Source organism: Zea mays, chromosome 8, assembly GCF_902167145.1.
Source record: "Zea mays cultivar B73 chromosome 8, Zm-B73-REFERENCE-NAM-5.0, whole genome shotgun sequence".
Classification (NCBI taxonomy): domain Eukaryota; kingdom Viridiplantae; phylum Streptophyta; class Magnoliopsida; order Poales; family Poaceae; genus Zea; species Zea mays.
Genome location: NC_050103.1, coordinates 149,396,742 through 149,416,693, shown reverse-complemented (window position 1 = coordinate 149,416,693; position 19,952 = coordinate 149,396,742). Strand labels below are relative to the sequence as shown.

Genomic DNA, 19,952 nt, shown 5'->3' with positions numbered 1-19,952 from the left:
ATAGAAACACAAACACGCGCATCAAAGAAGAACTCTACAAACAACTCATCACTAGCTAGGCCTAAAACTCTACCACATAGTTAGACTCGAAGCTCATCGATCTGAAGGAAATACAAAGCTTGATCGTTGTTAGAGACCAAAGGATAGCTTCCTCCCTAGCTACCTAAAGGGTTGCAACCTGACTCGGGCTATAGCCATCAAACACACACTTGTCCCTATGCTTTCGGATAGTCCAAGCTCCTAAAATAACCAAAGAGTTGAAGTGTTTCATTGCTGCCTCAATCACTCTAGAACTGCAAACTCATCCACCATGACTCGAAGAAAAGGTCATCCTATTTGGGACAAAGGCCTTGCCAGCATCTAATCTTCAAGGGATCAAACCAAAATTGTTTGGCAAAGATGCAACTGACTAGAAAATGATTGATTGATTCTGCAACCTGATCACACAACAAGCACCTCTCTGGATGGTCAAGACCTTGCTAGGCAAGTCTATCAACTATCCAACATTTATGATACTCAACTAACCAGATGGAAAATTTGCACTTTCTAGGAGCCTAGGACTTCCATACCCTTTCAGTCAGTCCAAACTCCATAGATTCTTGGAAGAGAGCCCTATATGCCAAACCTGTAGAAAAGGAACCTAAAGAAACAAACTTCTAGATATGTTGGTCTTGTACCCCCGTCTGTAGCACCCTACATTCTAAAGCTTCACAAAGGTCAAGAAACTCAGTACCAACTCTTACTAAAAGAGCACCTCTCAAGCTTGCAATCCACTAAAACCCTATCATAGCATCTTGGACCTTCAAGGAATCAATCAGACATCTAGGAACCAACCCCAACAACGTAGGTGCAATGTCTTGGATACAATTGTCGTTCAACCAACGATCTTTCCAAAAAAAGAGTGTTAGAGTCATCCCCAAGCTGTGTCACAACTGCTACTCCCACAAGAGATTTCACTTATAGGCACCCATGAATGGGAAATAAGACCATGGTTTGCTATTATCAGTTTTTTGTAACCATGGCCACTGTGCTTGCAGAGCCTAGCTAAGGTTCTAGAGGTCACTAATCCCAAGACCACCTAGATCTTTGGGCCTAGTAACCTAAGCTAGAAGACAAAGACCTCCCTTGGCCTCCTTCCTTCCTCTCTAAAGGAACCCTTTTCGCAAATTGTCAAACTCCTTAATGGTCCAAGCTAGGAGATCTAACGCAAAAGAGGCATAAATCATTTTTGTTGTCATCACAAACTGCACATATATTGCTCTACCATCCCTTGCCATCAACTCTACCATCCAACTTGGCAGAAGACTAGCCACCTGGTCCACTATAACTTGAAAATGTACCCTTGATAGCTTTCTCATAGATAGTGGTAGTCCAAAATACTTACATGGAAATACCAAGATGGGGCAAGGGAGCAAATTTGGCACACAATTCGAGTCCTCATCACCAAAACGAATAGGATAACACTACTTTTTGGACATTTGTCTTTAAGCCTAAGGCATTACCAAACAACATGATGATATCAAGGACCAAATTAATATCAAAATCAATAAACCTTAGGAACATAACGATGTCATCAACATATAAGAAAATCATGTGCTGGAGAGATCGTAATGATAGGGGTTGCAGTAGCCCTTCCAACGAAGCTCTCTGAATTAGCTAGTTCAGCACATCCATGACTAGAATAAAGAGTATAGGGGATACGAGGTCGCCTTGCCTCACGGCCCTTTGAAGTCTAAAACCCTAACCTGGTAGCCCGTTTATGAGCAATTTTGTTAAAGATGTTTTTAACAACCCACTAATTATGACATACCATGTCTGACCAATTCCCAATTTCCTCAAAACTTTGAGAAGGAAGGCCTAAGACATAGAGTCGAACACCTTAGAAATGTCTATTTTGAATAGGATACTATCCTCTAGCTGTTGGTGCAGGAATCTAGTCGTCTGCAGAACTAGCATGAAATTATCAAGTATGAACCATTTTTAATGAAAGCGGTCTAGTTTTGGGGAGACCATAAATTGTAACTAGCTTGCTAGCCTATTAGCTAACAACTTGATCACAATATTAGCAAAACTATGCACAAGACTGATTGGACGAAAATCCTTGATATGGGAAGCATTCTCCACTTTAGGTTGCAGAGTAATATAGACTGAATTAAGCAAACCCCATGTTCCTAAACTTTTGGGCACAAACACAAGATAAAGCTGCCAAAAGGTTTGTCTTGATGATGGGCCAACAAGCTTTATAGAACCTGTCAGTGAATCCATCAGGACTCGGGGATTTGTCAGATGAGAGGGTTTTGATTGTTTCTAACACTTCTTCATCTGAAAAAGGAGACGTACAAAGCATTCAAATCATGAGTAGGAACCCCAAGTGCATTAAGGTCCATCATAGCCTCTCCGCCTTCATCAAAACCAAGCTACCCCTAATAAAAATTCGAAAAAAGCAGCAGCCTTATCCTCATGAGTAGTCAAGAGACGTCCCTCCCTATCATTGATAGCTGATATAATTTTTTCTCTTTCTGAATCTTTCTTAGGCATGAAATAAGGAAGTATTAACATCTCCGTCTTTTAGCCATGCAATTCTTGATCTCAACCGGTCTGTAGTCCCTGAGAGAGAATATAAGGCTATGGAATGTTTCTTGAGAGAATTCCCGAGCCAAACTTTAGCAGGAGATAAAACACGATTATCTTGAGCCATCTCCCAAATGCTGTAAAAGTTCTCTTGCCATTTCAAGCTGAATTCTAACATCCCCAATTTTCTTATCACTCCAACTCCGCAAACATTTCAATATTGTTGTCAATTTTTTTTGAAAAGGAGATGAGAGGACATCGGTCAACCGAGGGTCAACTGAGGCAGATTGAAAGTGGCTACAACTATAATGTTGTTGTGCTCCTGATCAGGATGCAGGAGGTGTCCGACTCGGTCCTTAGACTGAGTCGGATGAGATCAACCAATATTCTCCTCCTTAGTCTAATACTTACTTGCTTATGCTTGAAATTAATTTCACATCTCCTTAATTTTAACTTATAATTCCCACTCCTTAATAGACTAGTGCACCAAGACCAAGGCTAGTCAAGCCCTACTTAACTCTAACTATAACACACCTTTATATTTCAAAGTTAGAGAACTTACTCTTGAGAGAGATGGTTCCATTGATGACCCCTTAATGCATAATCATAAATATTCCATTAAACATATGTTGGCTACATGTTGTCTGAACACGTTGGGTAAAAGACTTGCGATGAACAGATCAACAAACATTTGCTCTATATTTATATGCTCAAGTTCAGTCGTTTGATCCTTGACTTTCTTTATATATAATATAATTCTTAAAGTTATTGTGTTTGAAAGCAAGATTTGACTTGTTGTTATATATAGGAGTAATATATTGTTGGTTCGTTATCACAATATAGCTTTTGCTAGCTTTTACATGCTCTGGTATATATAGGTTTGAGATTTTGCATTATGTTTTGTAGTCGTAACTTTGAAATGAATAAACAGAGTCTTCGGGTATTGGAGAGAGATTGCTTAACGGAAGCACCGATCGTGTATTCATAGCCTGCGCAGCCTGACCGGAGCGCCGTGCTGCGGGTGCAGCGTCAGCACGGTGTAGGGCGCGTGGACGTACGCCGGCGACACCTCGAACGCGAAGCGCTGCAGGATCATGCTGACGGCCAGCTTGGCCTCCAGGAGAGCGAAGTTCTGGCCGATGCAGACGCGCGGGCCCCAGCTGAAGGGGGCGAAGGCGCCGGGGTCCCTGCACGCCTTGGACACGCCGTCGGCGAACCTCCCCGGGTTGAACTCGTCGGCGTCGGACCCCCACAGGGCAGGGTCCCGGTGGATGAACATGACGGGCGTCGTAAGCATGACCCCCGCCGGGTACGTGACGCCTCCGAGCTTTGTCGGCTGGCGTGTCCGGCGGTTGATGGCCGCCACCGGAGGGTACAGGCGCAGCACCTCGTAGAGCACCATGGTGACCTGTTATGTTACCCAGAATGGCTATCAATCATGCTATCAAGCGATTGTGCGGCGAGGTCGACTTACCACTTTTAGGCGTGCCACACCATTGAAGTCCGGCTTGTTTTCACCAAAGACCTGCAGGACCTCCTCCCTGGCACGGTCCTGCCACTCCGGGTGCATGCTTAGCACGGCCACTGTCCAAGTGAGCAGCACGGCGGTGGTCTCCATCCCTGCGAAGTAGAACACCTTGCACTCGCCGATCACCTCCTCCACCGTAATCCCCTTGCTGGATTTGCCGTCCGAGTCGCTGTAATTCATGTTCGACTCCAGTAGCAAGCCCAGCAGGTCGTCGTCCTTGGTTGCTTCACCGTTCTTGGCTGCCTTCTGTCTCTTCTCTATTATGCCCCTCAGGATCGTCTTCACCTCCCTGTCGATTTCATTCATCCTTCTGTTGTTTTCTGTTGGCAGGAGACTGAAGAGCAGTATGTAGTAAAAACCATGAGCTAACTTAAGAATAGACATGGTTTTCTTTTGTGAAACAAGAAACTTTATAAAACAATGGTACAGAATTGGACAGCAGATAAATTGTAGGAGGGCTGGAACCGTACGAGAAGCCAGGGATGTAATTTGTCTTGAAAGATTGAACAAGGCGTTCAGCTTGCTCCGCCTGAAGTAGGAAAATTCTTCTGCCTTCTTCATAGCTAACACCGAACGCAGCTCTTGAAATCACATCTCCCGATAAGTTTTGGAACTCTGGCCAGACATCCAGCTCAGTTGGTTCAGCGGAAGCAGAGATCTGTTTCTCCCATCTGTCAACCAGTTCGTTGCAACATGCTAAGAACGCCGGCAGCATTCCCTACAGCCATTTCCAAGTGAAGGGTTAGCATTCAAGCTTGTTTCAGCGTTATCTTGTATTGTCCTGCTTTTACGAGCTAAGAATATATCCAACGGTTATATCTAAAAAGAAGACTCGGCAAATTAACAAATCTTTGAAGTAGAAAAAAAGAGCTTATATGTTGCATATTGACTCCTTTTGTTTCAGCTTTTTTCAGCTTCTGGCCACCAGAAGCTGTTGCAGACTGTCATACGCCCAGCTTTTTAGTCCGCTTCTACGAGTATCACTTTAGTCAAAACCATCCAAAATCAACATTAATATAGAATCGGCCGAGTTGTTGCGATAGAAGGAAACCATCATTTTTTACATCTTAAACTCTATGGACTCTTTTATCTTCCTCTACATGTAATCTATATGATAATCAGATTCTCTCCATAGCCAAATTCTTCCCACCATCAAATTCTCAGAAAAGCTCCTCAGAAAAAAAAACTGAACTAAACAGGCCCATTGTCTGAGCGTCCGAGAGACGCTATACCGCGAAATACTAACAATACACCTTTCGAAGAATCCATCAACACACAAAAAATTAAGAACATCTGACTCATGGTAGCCACATGTCCTGTCTTGAGGGCCATGCTTGGCTCCAACTCAATCAAAGGACCCCACACCGAGGGACTAGGGCCAAGGGCCCTCTCGGTCTCCGGAGCTCTTCCGCCTTCGGTACCCTCTACATCGGAAAACTAGATCCTAGAGCCCTCTCAGAGTACAAGGCTCTTCAAGTCACTCGGATCCCTACATGTCAGGAGCTAACCTACATGCTCGTTCAAATCTAGACCCCTCACAACAAGATATGTCTATAAGTAGACTTCTCAGGCATCCTTCAAAATATCTCTGGGGCAAAGCAGCCTCGAAAGTATACGCCCTCAAGGCAGGACGACGCCTGGTGGTTATGCCTCCTAGAGCAGGACAACCCCAGATGGTATGGCCCTTGTACCATGTATGCTTCTACATAGTACGATCACTTGATACTAGGCAGACATGATAAGCAATTTCATCTATCATATCAGTTGTGATGGACAATATTGAGGTCAAGGAGGTGTAGTATGGCCATCAGAGACCACTATGCAATGCATGTCACCCTGTCCCTATAGTTCAACAACAAACCTTTCTGCTTGCCCAAGGTTATCCCCCCCACCCACCCACCCACAAAAGACCTATCTATAACTAGACCCTTGGGCATGCTTCGAAATGTCCCTAGTGCAAAACAACCCTAAAAGTAGAAGCCCCAAGGGTAGGACATCCTTGGTACCATGTATGCCCCTACATAGAATCACCACCTAGTACTGGGTAATCAATATAAGGCTTTAGTCAATCATATTAAATGTGATGGATGGTATTGCGATCAAGTAGATGTACATAACCATGTCGGATATCACGCTTACTAATAGTCACTATGTAATGCGTGTCACCATGCCTGTAGCCACAACAATGGGCAACAAGCATACCTGATACACTATATAGTTCGTGCCACTATCCATATTGCCACGTCTAAACATACACCAACAAGCATTAAAAAGTACAAGAACTTGTACCATTTACCAACTATGCGGTGCTAGATAGTGTGGGCTTTAGTAACTGCCACAATGACGACATATATCAACCACTACCACATGACAAGCTCAACACAATGGCTCAACCATCACGTACGACTCCACGTTTGGGATAAGATAGGAGTAGTTGAGCCTCTACTAGGCAAGGTCCAATATCTAGCAGGCATATATCACTCTCTCCTCCCTTGAGCTATAAAACTAAGGGTAGAGTAGCATAGTACGTAGAGATGAGTTGAATTTAGTAGATTTGACATGAATCAATCATTCACTTTTGATGTAGGAAATAAAAAAATGTGATCTAGGAACCAGTTAGTCTAGAACTTTCACCAAAACAAAAAACTAAAGGGAATGCTTTGTGGTCATGTGGCTCAATTGATATTTGAGCTTGTAATGTTCTTTACTTCTGTTATCATCAATCCACCATATATAAAGATGACATAGGCTAATATGCATCATCAATCTCTTGCACGACGGTAACTAGACAACACCTAGGATCAATGTTCCTCCAACCTACACCCCTTGCTTTATTGTTCAACTCTCTCTCTCTCTCTCTCTCTCTCTCGGGTACCTACAATACCCTAATGTCATTATGAGATGACACATTTCTCCAACGGTTTTTAATAACTTACTCCTAGAAATTTAAAAGGGTAACCGCCCCTGCCACTCTAAGGCCACCAACATTGCTGCCATTCGTTGCCTCATATCCAACCATCCAGTGGATAAGAGCTATTACCTTGAAATTGACTTTTATATTTCATGTTTTACCTACCTAGTGCCAGGGTAAACAGGAATAGTACCATATTGTCTTCTCGTGTGATACATTAATCCTATGTACACTATATAATGAGCACATGAGGTCCAATGCAATATAACCAATATTCCACCAATTATGTTCTCCTACATGCTATCATGAGTGTAGGCCTAGTTTCTAACCCTTGCCATTGTAGCTTCCACAACTTGTTCCTTTAGGGTGAGATCAATCTCTACAGGGAGCAGCACCACTGTTTAGGCATTGCATCCTTTTAATCTATTGCCCTCACCATTGCTCTAGCATGGGTCCTAGCAAAAGCGCCTACCTCCTATCCTCTAGTAGCATTTGTCCACATCTCCACTGTTGAATTGTGCCTCATCCTCGTGTTATCGTGGTGGCAGCTGGGCCTGGCTGTGAATTATCCCTACGCCGATGTCGTCGCAGTTGGACTAGGTCACACCCCAACCATGTCCATATACATTCCTCCTTTGCCACTAATCTATCCCATTTTCGACACACGTCATCTATGCACCACCTCTTCCTCCTGCACCATTGATATTCATCTAATTTATGCATGGATTCGCGTGCAACACCAAAGGACACCTCTCGTTAGGCTATCCCATTGACCTTCACTATAACTGGTTATAGTCTGTTGTTGCTTGTATCTTCCTTTGGTTTGCTAGATCATTGGTTAGGATTGAGTCACCCACCACCCATAGACCTCGAGCATACCTACTTCAGCATCAACTAAACCAAAATCTATGTCTTTGATTGTGCGACCAGGTCGGATATGTGATGCCGAGGGATCGCCTTCCCATGTTACTTATCGGTTACCCTGTCTATACATCTGCATTGTCGGTTCATCATCCCCATCAATGATCAGGATGCCTCTACAAACTCCTTTCGTTGTCACTCCACCTCATGCATACTTAGCCCGTACAACTATCTATGTGTGATCTTCTCGTCGCCTTTTGATGTACATCACCAAGTATTATGTGCATATTATCCAAGCAACATGGCTATTGTTGTGCCACCTTGTCAGATCGCAAACACCGCCACATATGTATCCACTTTGACGTTGTATTGACATTGTTGTGCTCTATGCATTGATGATTGTGTTGCACAATCTTTATTGCGCTATCCATCTACATAAGGTCATTATCAAACTATTAGAGATCTATATTGTTGACATCAAGCACTACTGTCGTCATCATACCTTGCTTCTAAACTCGTGTGTCGTGTCGTTGGGCAGATATTTATGTGTAGACTTCTCACCTTCGAGTTAGACATTTCCACCTCCACATAGCTTCTTCATCATCCAGCACAACCACATCTTAAACGCTGTTGTTTCTTCTCCACCTTCTTCGTCTACTCCAATAACCATGGGCCGTGTCGACACATTCTACTCTATCGTTTATGTACCATAACCATCATTAAGAACTTCGTTCTTTGCTAGTATCTCACATGATGGTTGGGTCCCTCTATCTTGTACACCTAGTATTAGCAACACTAACATGTCGTTTCATCCTTGACATGTTGTTGGGTCTAGCAAACTTAGTCCACATCTTGGTTCAAGCAAACTTTGGCATCCCCACCCCATCTATCTCAATTGCATCGTCGCCTTCTGTCTATGCCATCGACAACCCTGATTATGTTGACCTTAGCATCGCCCCTTCCATGACAACTGCCTCAACATGTCTTCATAATCACAATGGTGCTTCTTTGTGCACGTGGCTTCATGTGCGAATATCTCGACTGCTATATTGACCATGGCTATCTCCAACATGGCATGCTCGACCACGACTCCTCCACCCTCACGCTTGGATATCTTGACATCGGACAAAGGGCTACTGCCTTGCGTGAGGATAGTCAGCCTTTTCTCCGGCCACAACATACGAGACACATAACCAATTATGACTCTGAAGGACTTTAGCTTGTGAACTCCATCTCTAGTCTCACCGTCTACGATGCTCTCACCGTGACTAGGGGGTGTTAGATTAAATAGAAATAGTACAATATTATTTGCCTATGTAAGATGTTTGTGATATATACTTTATATAATCAGTCCATAAAGTCCAATGCCTACACCTAATATTTCTAAATTTCAAAATAGTAATCAAAATCAAATTCTAACAAACCTTATAGGCCATTGTAACATTCATTGCCCATCATTGTTGGCTATCCCAGCACCTTAATTCACACATACCGTCTGATTGGTTCGGTGTGTAAGTGTGGCCTGGCTCATGCGAGCCTAGTCCGCTGGAAACGAAACGTTCCTTACATATCTACGCATGCAATCAGGAGAGATGTTTTTGGCTTGAGCTGCAGCTGTAGGTGCAGTCTTGGCGTCGTGTAAGCAGGTAACTAAACAGCAGCTGCCGCATGGTCAACGCATACGGAGAGGCCGGATGGGCAGGTGCAGGCGTCCAATGACGCAGACACATGATCTATAAAATAAAATATCTACTCTCTCAATTTCTAGTATTCTCATATATGAAACCAGTGCTTGGAGGTTGTGAAAATACATTTCATACTGATCTCGTGACACTTATATGATCTTATAAATAATACCTGTGTCCTTTCTATAAATTTAATTGAACTTAAAATAATTTTAATTAACACAACTCTTATTTTGGAACTGAGAAAGGACACAAGTGGTAAGAAATGGGAAATGAACAATATTCATGACTCGCATTTGACTTTGCATCCGAAAACTGAATGCAATTATGTTACGCATCACATAATTAACTTGAATCGAGGCTAATATACTTGTCTAAACAGTAGTATAATAAAGTACCTTCAGCTTCTCCGCGTGGAATGCCGGATTCAGAATCCTTCGATGTTTGACCCACTTTTCACCGTCAAGGACGACGAGCCCAGCAACCAGCAGCGTTGACAGGGGAGAGAGCAGCGACTTCACGAAGTCGCCACACTTATTCGACAGCACTTCCCGGGCAAGCTCGGGATCGGTGATTAGAACTCTTGGGGTCGGCCCAAACCATGTAAACGAGAGCTTGCCTGCATTTTCATGGCGGAAATTGACGAAACAGAGAGGCACACACCCGGGAGCAAAAGTCTCAGTACCGTGCTCTTCTTGGTTTGTATACATCCAGGCAGGCTCGTCGTACCTACCGTGCTCTTGGAGGACGCGGTGAAGGAAAGGCGCGACGCGAGGGAGGAAGTCGTGTGGCCGATCCACGGGGACGGGCCTTGCCAGGGCCGCCGCGCGGAGACGCTGCTCCTCGATGAGGTCGCCGCAGAGGAGGCGGTACCGGGTGCCCCTCAGGCCCTGCGCCCTCAGCGCACGGTTCACGCGCCGGGGCGCCCACCAGGCCCACTCCAGCACCTGCGACGCCAACCACAGGAACAGCACAGCCGCCGCCCCGCCTAGCACGCTCCACGGCGAGACCGCGCCGTGTCCGTCCATGGCTAGCTCCTAGCTCGCCGCCGGTTCTCTCTTTTGTGTGGAGCTAACAGCAATAGCCAAGCCAATTAAGCAATGTTTCTACTTTCTAGAGGGGATTGAATAAGGACATCAGTGTACGCAAGCAGTGGCAAGTAGGCAAGGGCAGGTATTGCCGTCCGGGATCACGACGAGCAACCCAACACGCCCTCTCCCGGTTCTCTTGCCTCCAGATTTGGCATGTAGTGAATTGCCCGCGAGCTGTGTGGCGTGGCACATGAGTATGGTGACATGCAACTCACAGTCACAGCCTCACAGTCACAGTCACAGTCACAGCACATGTCATGCGCAGTAGCCTCACAGTCACAGTCACAGTCACAGTCACAGTCACAGCACATGTCATGCGCAGTTTTATCTTTGTCCGCAACGATAGCTACCTGCCTACCTTCGAGCGAACCAACGACGCGTACGTACCCCGTCCGTAAAGTAAATGCAATTATACACAATTTGTAAAAATTAAACTAGTTTAACTTTAATTATAGGTTTATGGTGAATATAATTCAGCATTTGTATCACACTACAATTATTACGAAAATATACATTTTATAATTGATTTGATGGTAGTCCTCCATCACGTAATAACCAAATTTCTAATCACTTCTTGAGACAGATTACATGGCGCCAAACAAAGACGCTAGTATTCCTTTTTTCCATTTAAACATATCTTAAATTAACAGTTATTGTTTACATAGTACATCAATAATTTGCTTCCATGTTAGGGCATCTACAACTCCATTAATTCAGATGTTTCTTGAGAGGTGTATAATGGGTTAAGTGAAAAAAAAAATCAAGAAACGAGCTCTTCGCGAAAAGCTCGTCTCTTCATGACTTTCTATACTTATTATTTCTTAACTCCATTTATGATCTAAAGGTTTAGGGTTGTATGCCGTCTCTTAACTGTCTCTTGTATTTAGAAAACCGCTCTATTGTCTCTAGGTTGTACATGCCTTTAGGAGACACGGTTCTATAGCACTGTATGGAATAACACAGCAATAGAGAAAGCAAACAAGATTAACACTTACAAGATGAGACTTAAGTCGAGGATGAATTGGAGAAGTCTCATGCATAGAAGGTTTGCTCATGGACAAAAGGATGTGTTAGAAGGAAGAAATAAATCTTGACATCGATCATATCTTAAGAAGAAGAATATTCAATGTAATCTCAAGATGGTGTGAACTAAGAAAAGCTTGATGGAGTGAAGATAGCAAGGAAAAGAACTTCAAGGGACTAAGCAAAAGAGAATATCAAACATATGGCTTGTGGATCGAGGTAACAGAGCTAAGGTGAAGAAGTAAGCACTTGGATTTAGTCGAGGAAGCTTAAGAAAAGTCACACAACGTTGAGTGATCTTTGTTAAGGTCATTACGAAAGTATCCTAAGCCTGAAGAGGATGAATGCGCCCGCAGATGTTGCACGCTTGAAAAATGCCCTCCACGAACCTCATCGGGTTGAACTAGTCGCGTCAATCCGAGAAGGGTCCCAATGGATGGGCAAAACAAACATGGCATCTGGTGGGTACGTGACGCCTCCAAGCTCTGTCTGTTTGTGTGTCTGACTGTCCGATTTTGACAGTTAATAAACAACACGAGAGGGTAAAGGCATAGCACCTCATACGCACCATGGTCACATCTTGCAAAAGTACATGATCAAACAAACAACAAAATATAATGCTTATAGATCCTATTCAAACCTATAAAGACTTGTTTGGTATAGGGGGGCTAGAATCCCTTAATATTCAACCCTCTCAATCCCTTCTCCAAAATAAGCCCTAAAACTAATAGTTAGCTGTTATAACTTGCTGAGAGTTTTAGAATTAGTCAATCAATGCATCAACTAATTGTTAGATAAAGTTCTCAAATAGAGTTGATCCAACTTAGTTAAAACCAACTACTAACTTATTATAACAATTAGCTCTAAAGGTTTGGAATAGGGACTAAAATAGGGTATTGGCATAGAGATCTCGAAATTAAACATAATCATATGCACAGTTAAATAGCTCCTTATCAATTAGTTGCACATCACCACTGGAATCTGGATTGTTTTGCCTAAAAGACTCCTAGAACCTCATCCTGGCTTTGATATGTCCAACTCTCCGATGATGACCAACTCTCGGAATATGAACAACTCTCTGATGACCAACTCCACCGACTAACTCTGCAAGACGGACCTGATCACAAACTCTCCAATGATGACCAATTTTTGGATGATGACCAACTCTCCCGGTGATGACCAACTCTCTGATGATGACCAACTCTCCGAAGACCAACTCTAACGACCAACTCTCCGCCAATTAGCTTCGATCGATCAATTTTCCATTGAGCAACTCGGTGAGGCAGAGATCTAAGTCCAGCGCTACTGATCCACGTAAGCTATGATGGGACACATCACCATCAAGTCACATCTGTATTGCACAACACACCGAATGGGCACCATGGTCTCTACAGTGACCCGTACATCGGAAGGACGGGACAATGCGCCATACCGAGTGTGCTCCTATGCATGCTAGCAGGTGATAAGGGGCCCATGACAATAGGAGAAGCCACACCCCGTATGACTGCACTTTGATACTGATTCGTGGAACCCATTACGAAGACATCAGCGATGGACTCGCTACAAGAGCCAGAGCAGCGGGAAAGCACGACACCATGCTGGGAGTATGGCTACGCACGACCCTACGAAGGACCCACCACGCTAACTCGGGAAGCATATCTTTGTCCCTCCCTCCCTCTCTCTTTCTCTCTCCAGTACAATACAAGTCCAATTGTAAGGTTCTACCCTTGAGATATAAAAGGGTAGGGGGCCTCTTTCTTCCCACAAAAGCACAATTGTTTTAACACGCTCAAAGCAATACAATAATCAGCACTACACTGGAGTAGGGTGCAAACCCGAACCAGTATAACCCTAGAGTCTTAGATCCATTGTTGAGTCCTAGTGATTCACCATTCAGAGTGAGTCTGCGTTAGCATCCCCCACCGAACACAAATCTTATTGTCCCTCGGTTCCAGTGGCAGAACCGCCCGAATTATTCCAGCTTAAGTGCCTAAGTCACGCCTCGGGAGCAGCAACACACTTAAATCGGAACAACCCGTCAGTCCCTCAGATCTAGTCTGATAAAGGCACTTAACCAGGATCAAATACCACAAACTCACTCGAAGGTGAGTCACAGAAGAAATACAATAAAACAGGAAAAACCTCAAAATAAAGTACTGGAGTTATTACATAAATCGGAGTTTTTCAAGTAGCTGATATAAGTTCACAAAATAAAATGCAGCGGATAATCGATAACGTCGAAAACGAGGAATCGAGCAAGGCCTAACCCACTACTCCTCTTGCTCCTCTCCTGCCGGAGCAGCATCCCACTCGACCGTCCAACCCGGTGGCAGGGTGGTAGGCCAAGTCACACCATCAACCATATCCTGAAGCGTACCTGCAAAAATTATGCCACAAGCAAGGCTGAGTATACTAATACTCAGCTAGACTTACCCGGTGTGAGGAGTCTACTCCTCTACCTCTAGACATGCAGCTGTTTGGCTGAGGGGTTTGGTTTGTCAAAAGCACTAGCTGAGTCTAAAATCAAATTTTAGCTTTTCAATTTCTAGCATCATTATCTTAGCTAAGTTTGCTCCTTCTAAGCATACATGGTAACAAGCATTTAGTACAAACAACAAGTTATCTCATGTAAACCTCATTTCACTTCTTACTCAATGTAGTATAAGGGGTCAAGCAGTCTCATTAGCTGCGAGAAGCAGACGATTCGAATCGAGTTTTTATCCTTGCAAGGTAAACCTAAACACACGACATGTCAGGGCACTCCGTCCCCACACACGTCAATCGTCCCCATCGATTCCCCGTTCGCGGCCAGGGCTCACCGCCTTGGCATACAATGCTCCACTGACCCCGGCTGCCGCCGTGTAGTGACCGCACTTGTACCCACCATAGCTAGCATGGGAGACCCAGTCTCAAGACAAGTGAGGGGAAAAGTCTGCACCCGGCTTCACTCAGGTACTAGGTTTACCGGTTACCATATTTTCCGACATGTGTTTAGTACGTTCAAACGCTTGACTATGGTATCCACACATTAATCCTTAATTATTTTTCTTGTCTCATGAACAAGGCATCCTCCCTAGATCCAAGTCCATGAACCATCATAGATCCCGTTATCAAGATGAATACAATCAATTCCTGACCTTGCGCGAGTGCTAGAAAAATCACTCGACTTCTACCGAGATCCTAATTAGCATAGCAGCTACTCGACCTAGCATTCTAGTATCCATCTCAAAAAGGAATCCTGAGTTCATGCAACTAAAGGTTTCAAGCAACTCCTAAACTTAAGTGCACATTACAAGCCTACAAACATTAAGTGTAGTAAAGTAGCATATATAAATGGTTATGCATAAACCGGGGCTTGCCTTTAATAGCTGGGGCTGCGGGGAGATCCTCGATGGTAGTCTCGGGAGCTTGCTCCTGGTCTTCCTCGTGGACAGCTCCTTGCTCGGGGATGAGCACATACTCTCTGTCAGCGAGATTGCAATCTAATGAATGCAATGAGTAAGGTACATGCATGGTATTATATGCAATTTAGCAATTAACTTTGATGGTGAATGATTAAATTAATAAGGTAGAGCTCAATCTTGCTACTAAAGATTCTTGTGGTATACTTAGCAAATTAGGGTCAAGCTTGGTTAAGCTGATTGGTAAGTTTATTTTGGTGCCTTACTGATTTTCCTTTAATGTCTTAGTGAGAGTTTTTTAAGGTTTCTTAGCTGAATCATTAGAGTGAGATTTATTATTCCCCCCTTTTTCCCTTTTATTTCTTTTATGCTTTTAAGGGGGGTTTGAACTACAAGATAGCTTAATAAATTTCCAAAAATTCTGCAAAAATTACAATGGCTTCTTACTGGTGTATAAGTCTCTGTCTCAAAATTTGGGGTTTAAAAAGTGAGTGGTTCTCTCTGTATAAAATTAGCAAATATTAGGGCAGAGGGGGTGTTTGAACTACAACTACCTTTTAACATAGGGTTATTTTCCAAGACTTATTTTTGCTGGCATCTAGATGTTATATCATGACTTTGTACAAATTTTTTAGCCACTAATACGCAATAGTTATTTTACTATGATTTTATAAAGTTTCTAGTCAAAGGGGTGTTTTCTACTACCACTATATTTGAAAAAAAATATCAAACAACAGATCTCTAATTTTTCCTATCTTCTTCTTTGTGCAAGAGCAATCATTCTGAAGTTTGGTAACTTTTTTCTTAAGGGAAAGGTGGTAGGAATTTCTTGAACTAAATGGTCTTTTTCATGAAGTATTGGCAATGGGTATTATTTGTAGCTTTTAATTGGGTTTTGCATTTTTCTCTGGTGGTCTACTTCATTACCAATCTGGTAAAAATTTATTTGCTCACTGTTGCACACTTTTTTGCTTGCTTATGATTTAATTGAAATATGGTTTAATATCAAGTTCTATTTGTTTACCCTACTTAAAATGATGGACTGGGGTGTTTATCATTTTTGTAGTGGGGTTCTAGTGGTTGCAAGTCCACTGGATTTTTCTTAACAATTTTGAAATTGTTTTCATAATTCTAATAATTGTTTTTCTAGTTTGATTAGTGCTTAATAAAACATTTCTCCTAGAATTCGTTCTGGACTGGGGTTCCCTTTATTTTTCCTAGGTTTTCTGTTACTTAAGTAGACTAGGAAAAATAATTGCATTCAATGTTCATTATTTTCCAGTGCCTTTCTTATTTTCCTAAGTTTTGAGCAAAAATGGCTTTTAATAAGTAATCTTACCTAAATCTTTAATACTGGGGTGCTCACTATTTTTAAACAGTGCCTAAGTGGGGTTTACACTTCTACAAATTTTCTTAAGTTCCGCACAGAAGCATAACTAATTTTCTTTAGTTTAATAAGGTTTGGTCAATTTCCTTAATTAATTCCAAACTCTAAAGTTTAAAACAAAAAGCATAGGGTTCAATATTTTTAATTGATAGTCCATAATATTTTGAATCCAGCAAAATTGGTTTCACTAAATTTGGTGGAATATTGCTCAAGATATGAATTTTCTAAGTTCTCTGCTGAATTTTAAAAAGATTAATTAGAAATGGATAAAGGAAAAACGGTTTTGCACTGGGGTCCCTGGCGAAAGATTTTAAATGAATTACAGACAGGTCCTCGGTGCACTATTCACATGAGTCTATGGCTCTGCAGAAAACCCCCTAGGGTTTCCCTAAATCGAACCCACGATCCTTCCCCTAATGGGACAGTGACCGTGGCGGAAGAATAGGGCGGAGGGGCTTACCGGCGGCGGGGTTGCTCCGGTGAGGGGTTGGGTGAGATCCGGGAGTCTCTGGCGATCACGTCGAGGTGCGGATCGCCGACGATGGTGGTCGGAGGAGGTCAGTCCACGTGCGCAGGCGGGGGAGCTCGTCGGCGGCGAGGAGTCCGGCCTAACCAGGGCATGATAGGTCAATTAAATGGGTCAGGGGGCTTCACCAAAGATTAAGGAAGATGTGTGTGCAAGGAATCGAAGAATGGCTCACCGGATTGCTCGATCTACGCGCGGCCGCGGGCGACCGAAGTCCGGCGAGGATGATCTTGGGTCTCCGGTGAGGTTCTGTCGGGTCCGAGCGCTTGGAAAGCTTCACGGGTCACTGGCGAAGCTAACCGAGAGGCTGGCGCAACTTGGACGTGACTGGAGCAGGCTGGCCGCGGTGGTCGAGGCTTGGCAGTGGTGGCGGGCAGTGGCGCGGCGTGCTCGAGGCGAAGTCCGGTGAACTTCGGCTTAGGCAAGGCCTGAGAGCGTGCGTGGAGGTACGACCGAGGCCTTGGCTGCTTTATAGGCACAGCGAGGGCGAGGGCGCGCGGCGGACTTGACCGGACGCTGGGGCGAGCACGCGCGCAGGTTGGGTGAATGCCGGCGTGCCGACCAGGGTCGAACACGTGTGCGCGTTCATTCTGCCCGAGTTCTGACGCGTGTGGTCATTCATCCGAGCCTGCTCTTGCCTTGGTCTGTGCACAAAACCTCTTCTCCTCCCTATAAGCTACCGATCTTGTGCAGGGGTCATAGGATTTGGCCTACTGGTTTCAAAGATTTGGAGCTCTGAAGTCTGGTTTGTCTCCCAGCCCGAGCCCGAGGCAAATCTTCAGTTTTGTCGTGTCTAGGGCTCATGTCCTGATGCCATCTTCAGATATGTGATAGAGGGGTTAGTTAGACACGTTTTTGTTAATGGGAGCTTTAGGATTAGAGCTAAGGATCAAGGTGAACGCGCTCGGTTTTGGTTCAAGGGCTGAAAATTCAGAAATCTGAATTTCAGATTTCCCCATTAAATCTCCACTTGAATGGCTTGTTTGGAATTTTTAACAAACTATTTTGGCCAAACTTTTATAATCTTTGTTGTAGCTTATTTAGTGTATTTCAATTTTTATAATTGGTCTGAGCCATGATTTCATGTTTTTCATGGTCTTTCATCCCTTTTCTTCATTTCTACTTAAATGGCTTATTTAGGGTTGGAATTAAGGTTTCAATATTTTTTCCCTGTTTTGAAAACCTCATTTGTTTTGGACATGATTCTTTAGATGCAACTTAGTGGATCTTTTATTCTTAAGTTGATTCGATGCTTCTTGCTCAATTTTGCTTACATGAAATGATGATTCTTGAGTTAGCACTGAGAAAAACCCTAAGTGACAATGGGGTGTCACAGCCTTCCCCCCTTAAAGGAATCTCGTCTCGAGATTCGGGTCGGAGTCCTCCCGGGGTGAAGCGAAGGGTGAGACTTACTTGAAGTGGGTGCCTTATTTATTACGACAACTGCTCTTCGAATGTCATTCTCTTTGCAACTTCAGAAGGAAGTCCTTTTATTTCTTGTCTTATAATTAACTCTCTTTATATTAAGATCATTTTTCTGAAATTTAGATTCAAAGGGCATGAGGAGGGGTTGGGCATGATTACGTACCAATTTCCTTAGGTAGGCAATCGGGGAAGTTGGAACGCAAGAATTCCTCAGTCTCCCAAGTAGCCTCTTCCTCTGAGTGATTACTCCATTGGACCTTATACATCTTGATCGATTTAGCCCGAGTTGATCTTTCTTTGCAATCCAGAACCTTGGAAGGGTACTCTTGGTACGATAGATCTGGCTCTATCTCCAATTCTGGTTCTACTATGATCTCAGTCGGTAATCAAACACACTTCTTCAGTTGGGATACATGGAATACATTGTGGATAGTAGACATTTTTGGAGGTAACTTCAATTTGTATGCCACGGGTCCACATGCTTCTATGATCCCATAAGGTCCAATGTAACGAGGGGCTAACTTGCCTTTGATCCCGAATCTCTGCAATCTCCTGGTGGGTGATACCTTCAAATATACGAAGTCTCCCACCTCGAACTGGAGAGGTTTCCTTCTCTTATCATGGTAACTCTTCTGCCTGGCCTGAGAAGCTTTTAGATTCTTCCTGATTAGTTTGACCTTCCTTTCGGCTTCAGTCACTAAGTCAGGTCCGAAAACTTCTCTTTCTCCAGGCTGAGACCAATTGAGGGGTGTTCGACACCTTCTTCCATATAGAGCTTCGAAGGGTGCCATCTTTAGGCTAGATTGATAACTGTTGTTATAAGCAAACTCTGCCAAGGAGAGGTGCTTATCCCAGTTCTTGCCACAATCGATCGCACAAGCTCTCAGCATATCTTCAAGAATTTGGTTCACCCTCTCAGTCTGACCATCAGTCTGTGGGTGGTAAGCTGAACTTCTGATTAGCTTGGTTCCCAAAGACTCTTGCAGTTGTTCCCAAAATCTGGCAACAAATGGGGCTCCTCGGTCAGAGACAATGGTCCGGGGCAATCCGTGCAAACACACGATTCGGTAAATGTACAACTCTGCATACTTTTGAGCCTTATCAGTGGTGTGCACTGGGAGAAAATGTGCCACTTTCGTTAGTCGGTCCACAATAACCCAAATCGAATCATGATGACGAGAGGTGTTGGGCAGACCCACAATGAAATCCATGATGATGTCATCCCATTTCCACGAAGGTATAGATAGGTGTTGCAAGGTTCCAGCTGATTTCAAGTGGCTTGCTTTTATCCTCTGACATGTGTCACATTCTGATACATATTGGGCTATCTCCCTCTTCATTCTGGTCCACCAATACAAGGGCTTCAGATCATGGTACATTTTGGTGCTCTCTAGATGCATGGAGAATTTGGAGAGATGGGCCTCATCCAAGATTTTCTTCTTGAGATCCTTATTTTTAGGAACCACCAATCCGCTTTCAAACCACAATATACCCTTTCCATCTTGGCAGAAACATTTATACTTCTCGGTCTTCTGATGGAGGT

At 43.6% G+C, this 19,952-nt stretch overlaps 1 protein-coding gene across 1 annotated transcript; it reads right to left on the bottom strand.

Moving 5' to 3' along the window:
- Positions 1 to 3,473: 3,473 nt before the first annotated feature.
- LOC100217161 (putative cytochrome P450 superfamily protein) lies at positions 3,474 to 10,689 on the bottom strand. Its single transcript, NM_001143526.1, has 5 exons — positions 10,290 to 10,689; positions 9,955 to 10,175; positions 4,570 to 4,817; positions 4,046 to 4,433; positions 3,474 to 3,979 (listed from the first exon to the last, which is right to left on the bottom strand). Exons 1-5 carry the CDS (start codon positions 10,582 to 10,584, stop codon positions 3,554 to 3,556), a joined length of 1,578 nt encoding a protein of 525 aa, NP_001136998.1. The 5' UTR covers positions 10,585 to 10,689; the 3' UTR covers positions 3,474 to 3,553.
- Between the last annotated feature and the right edge of the window lie 9,263 nt (positions 10,690 to 19,952).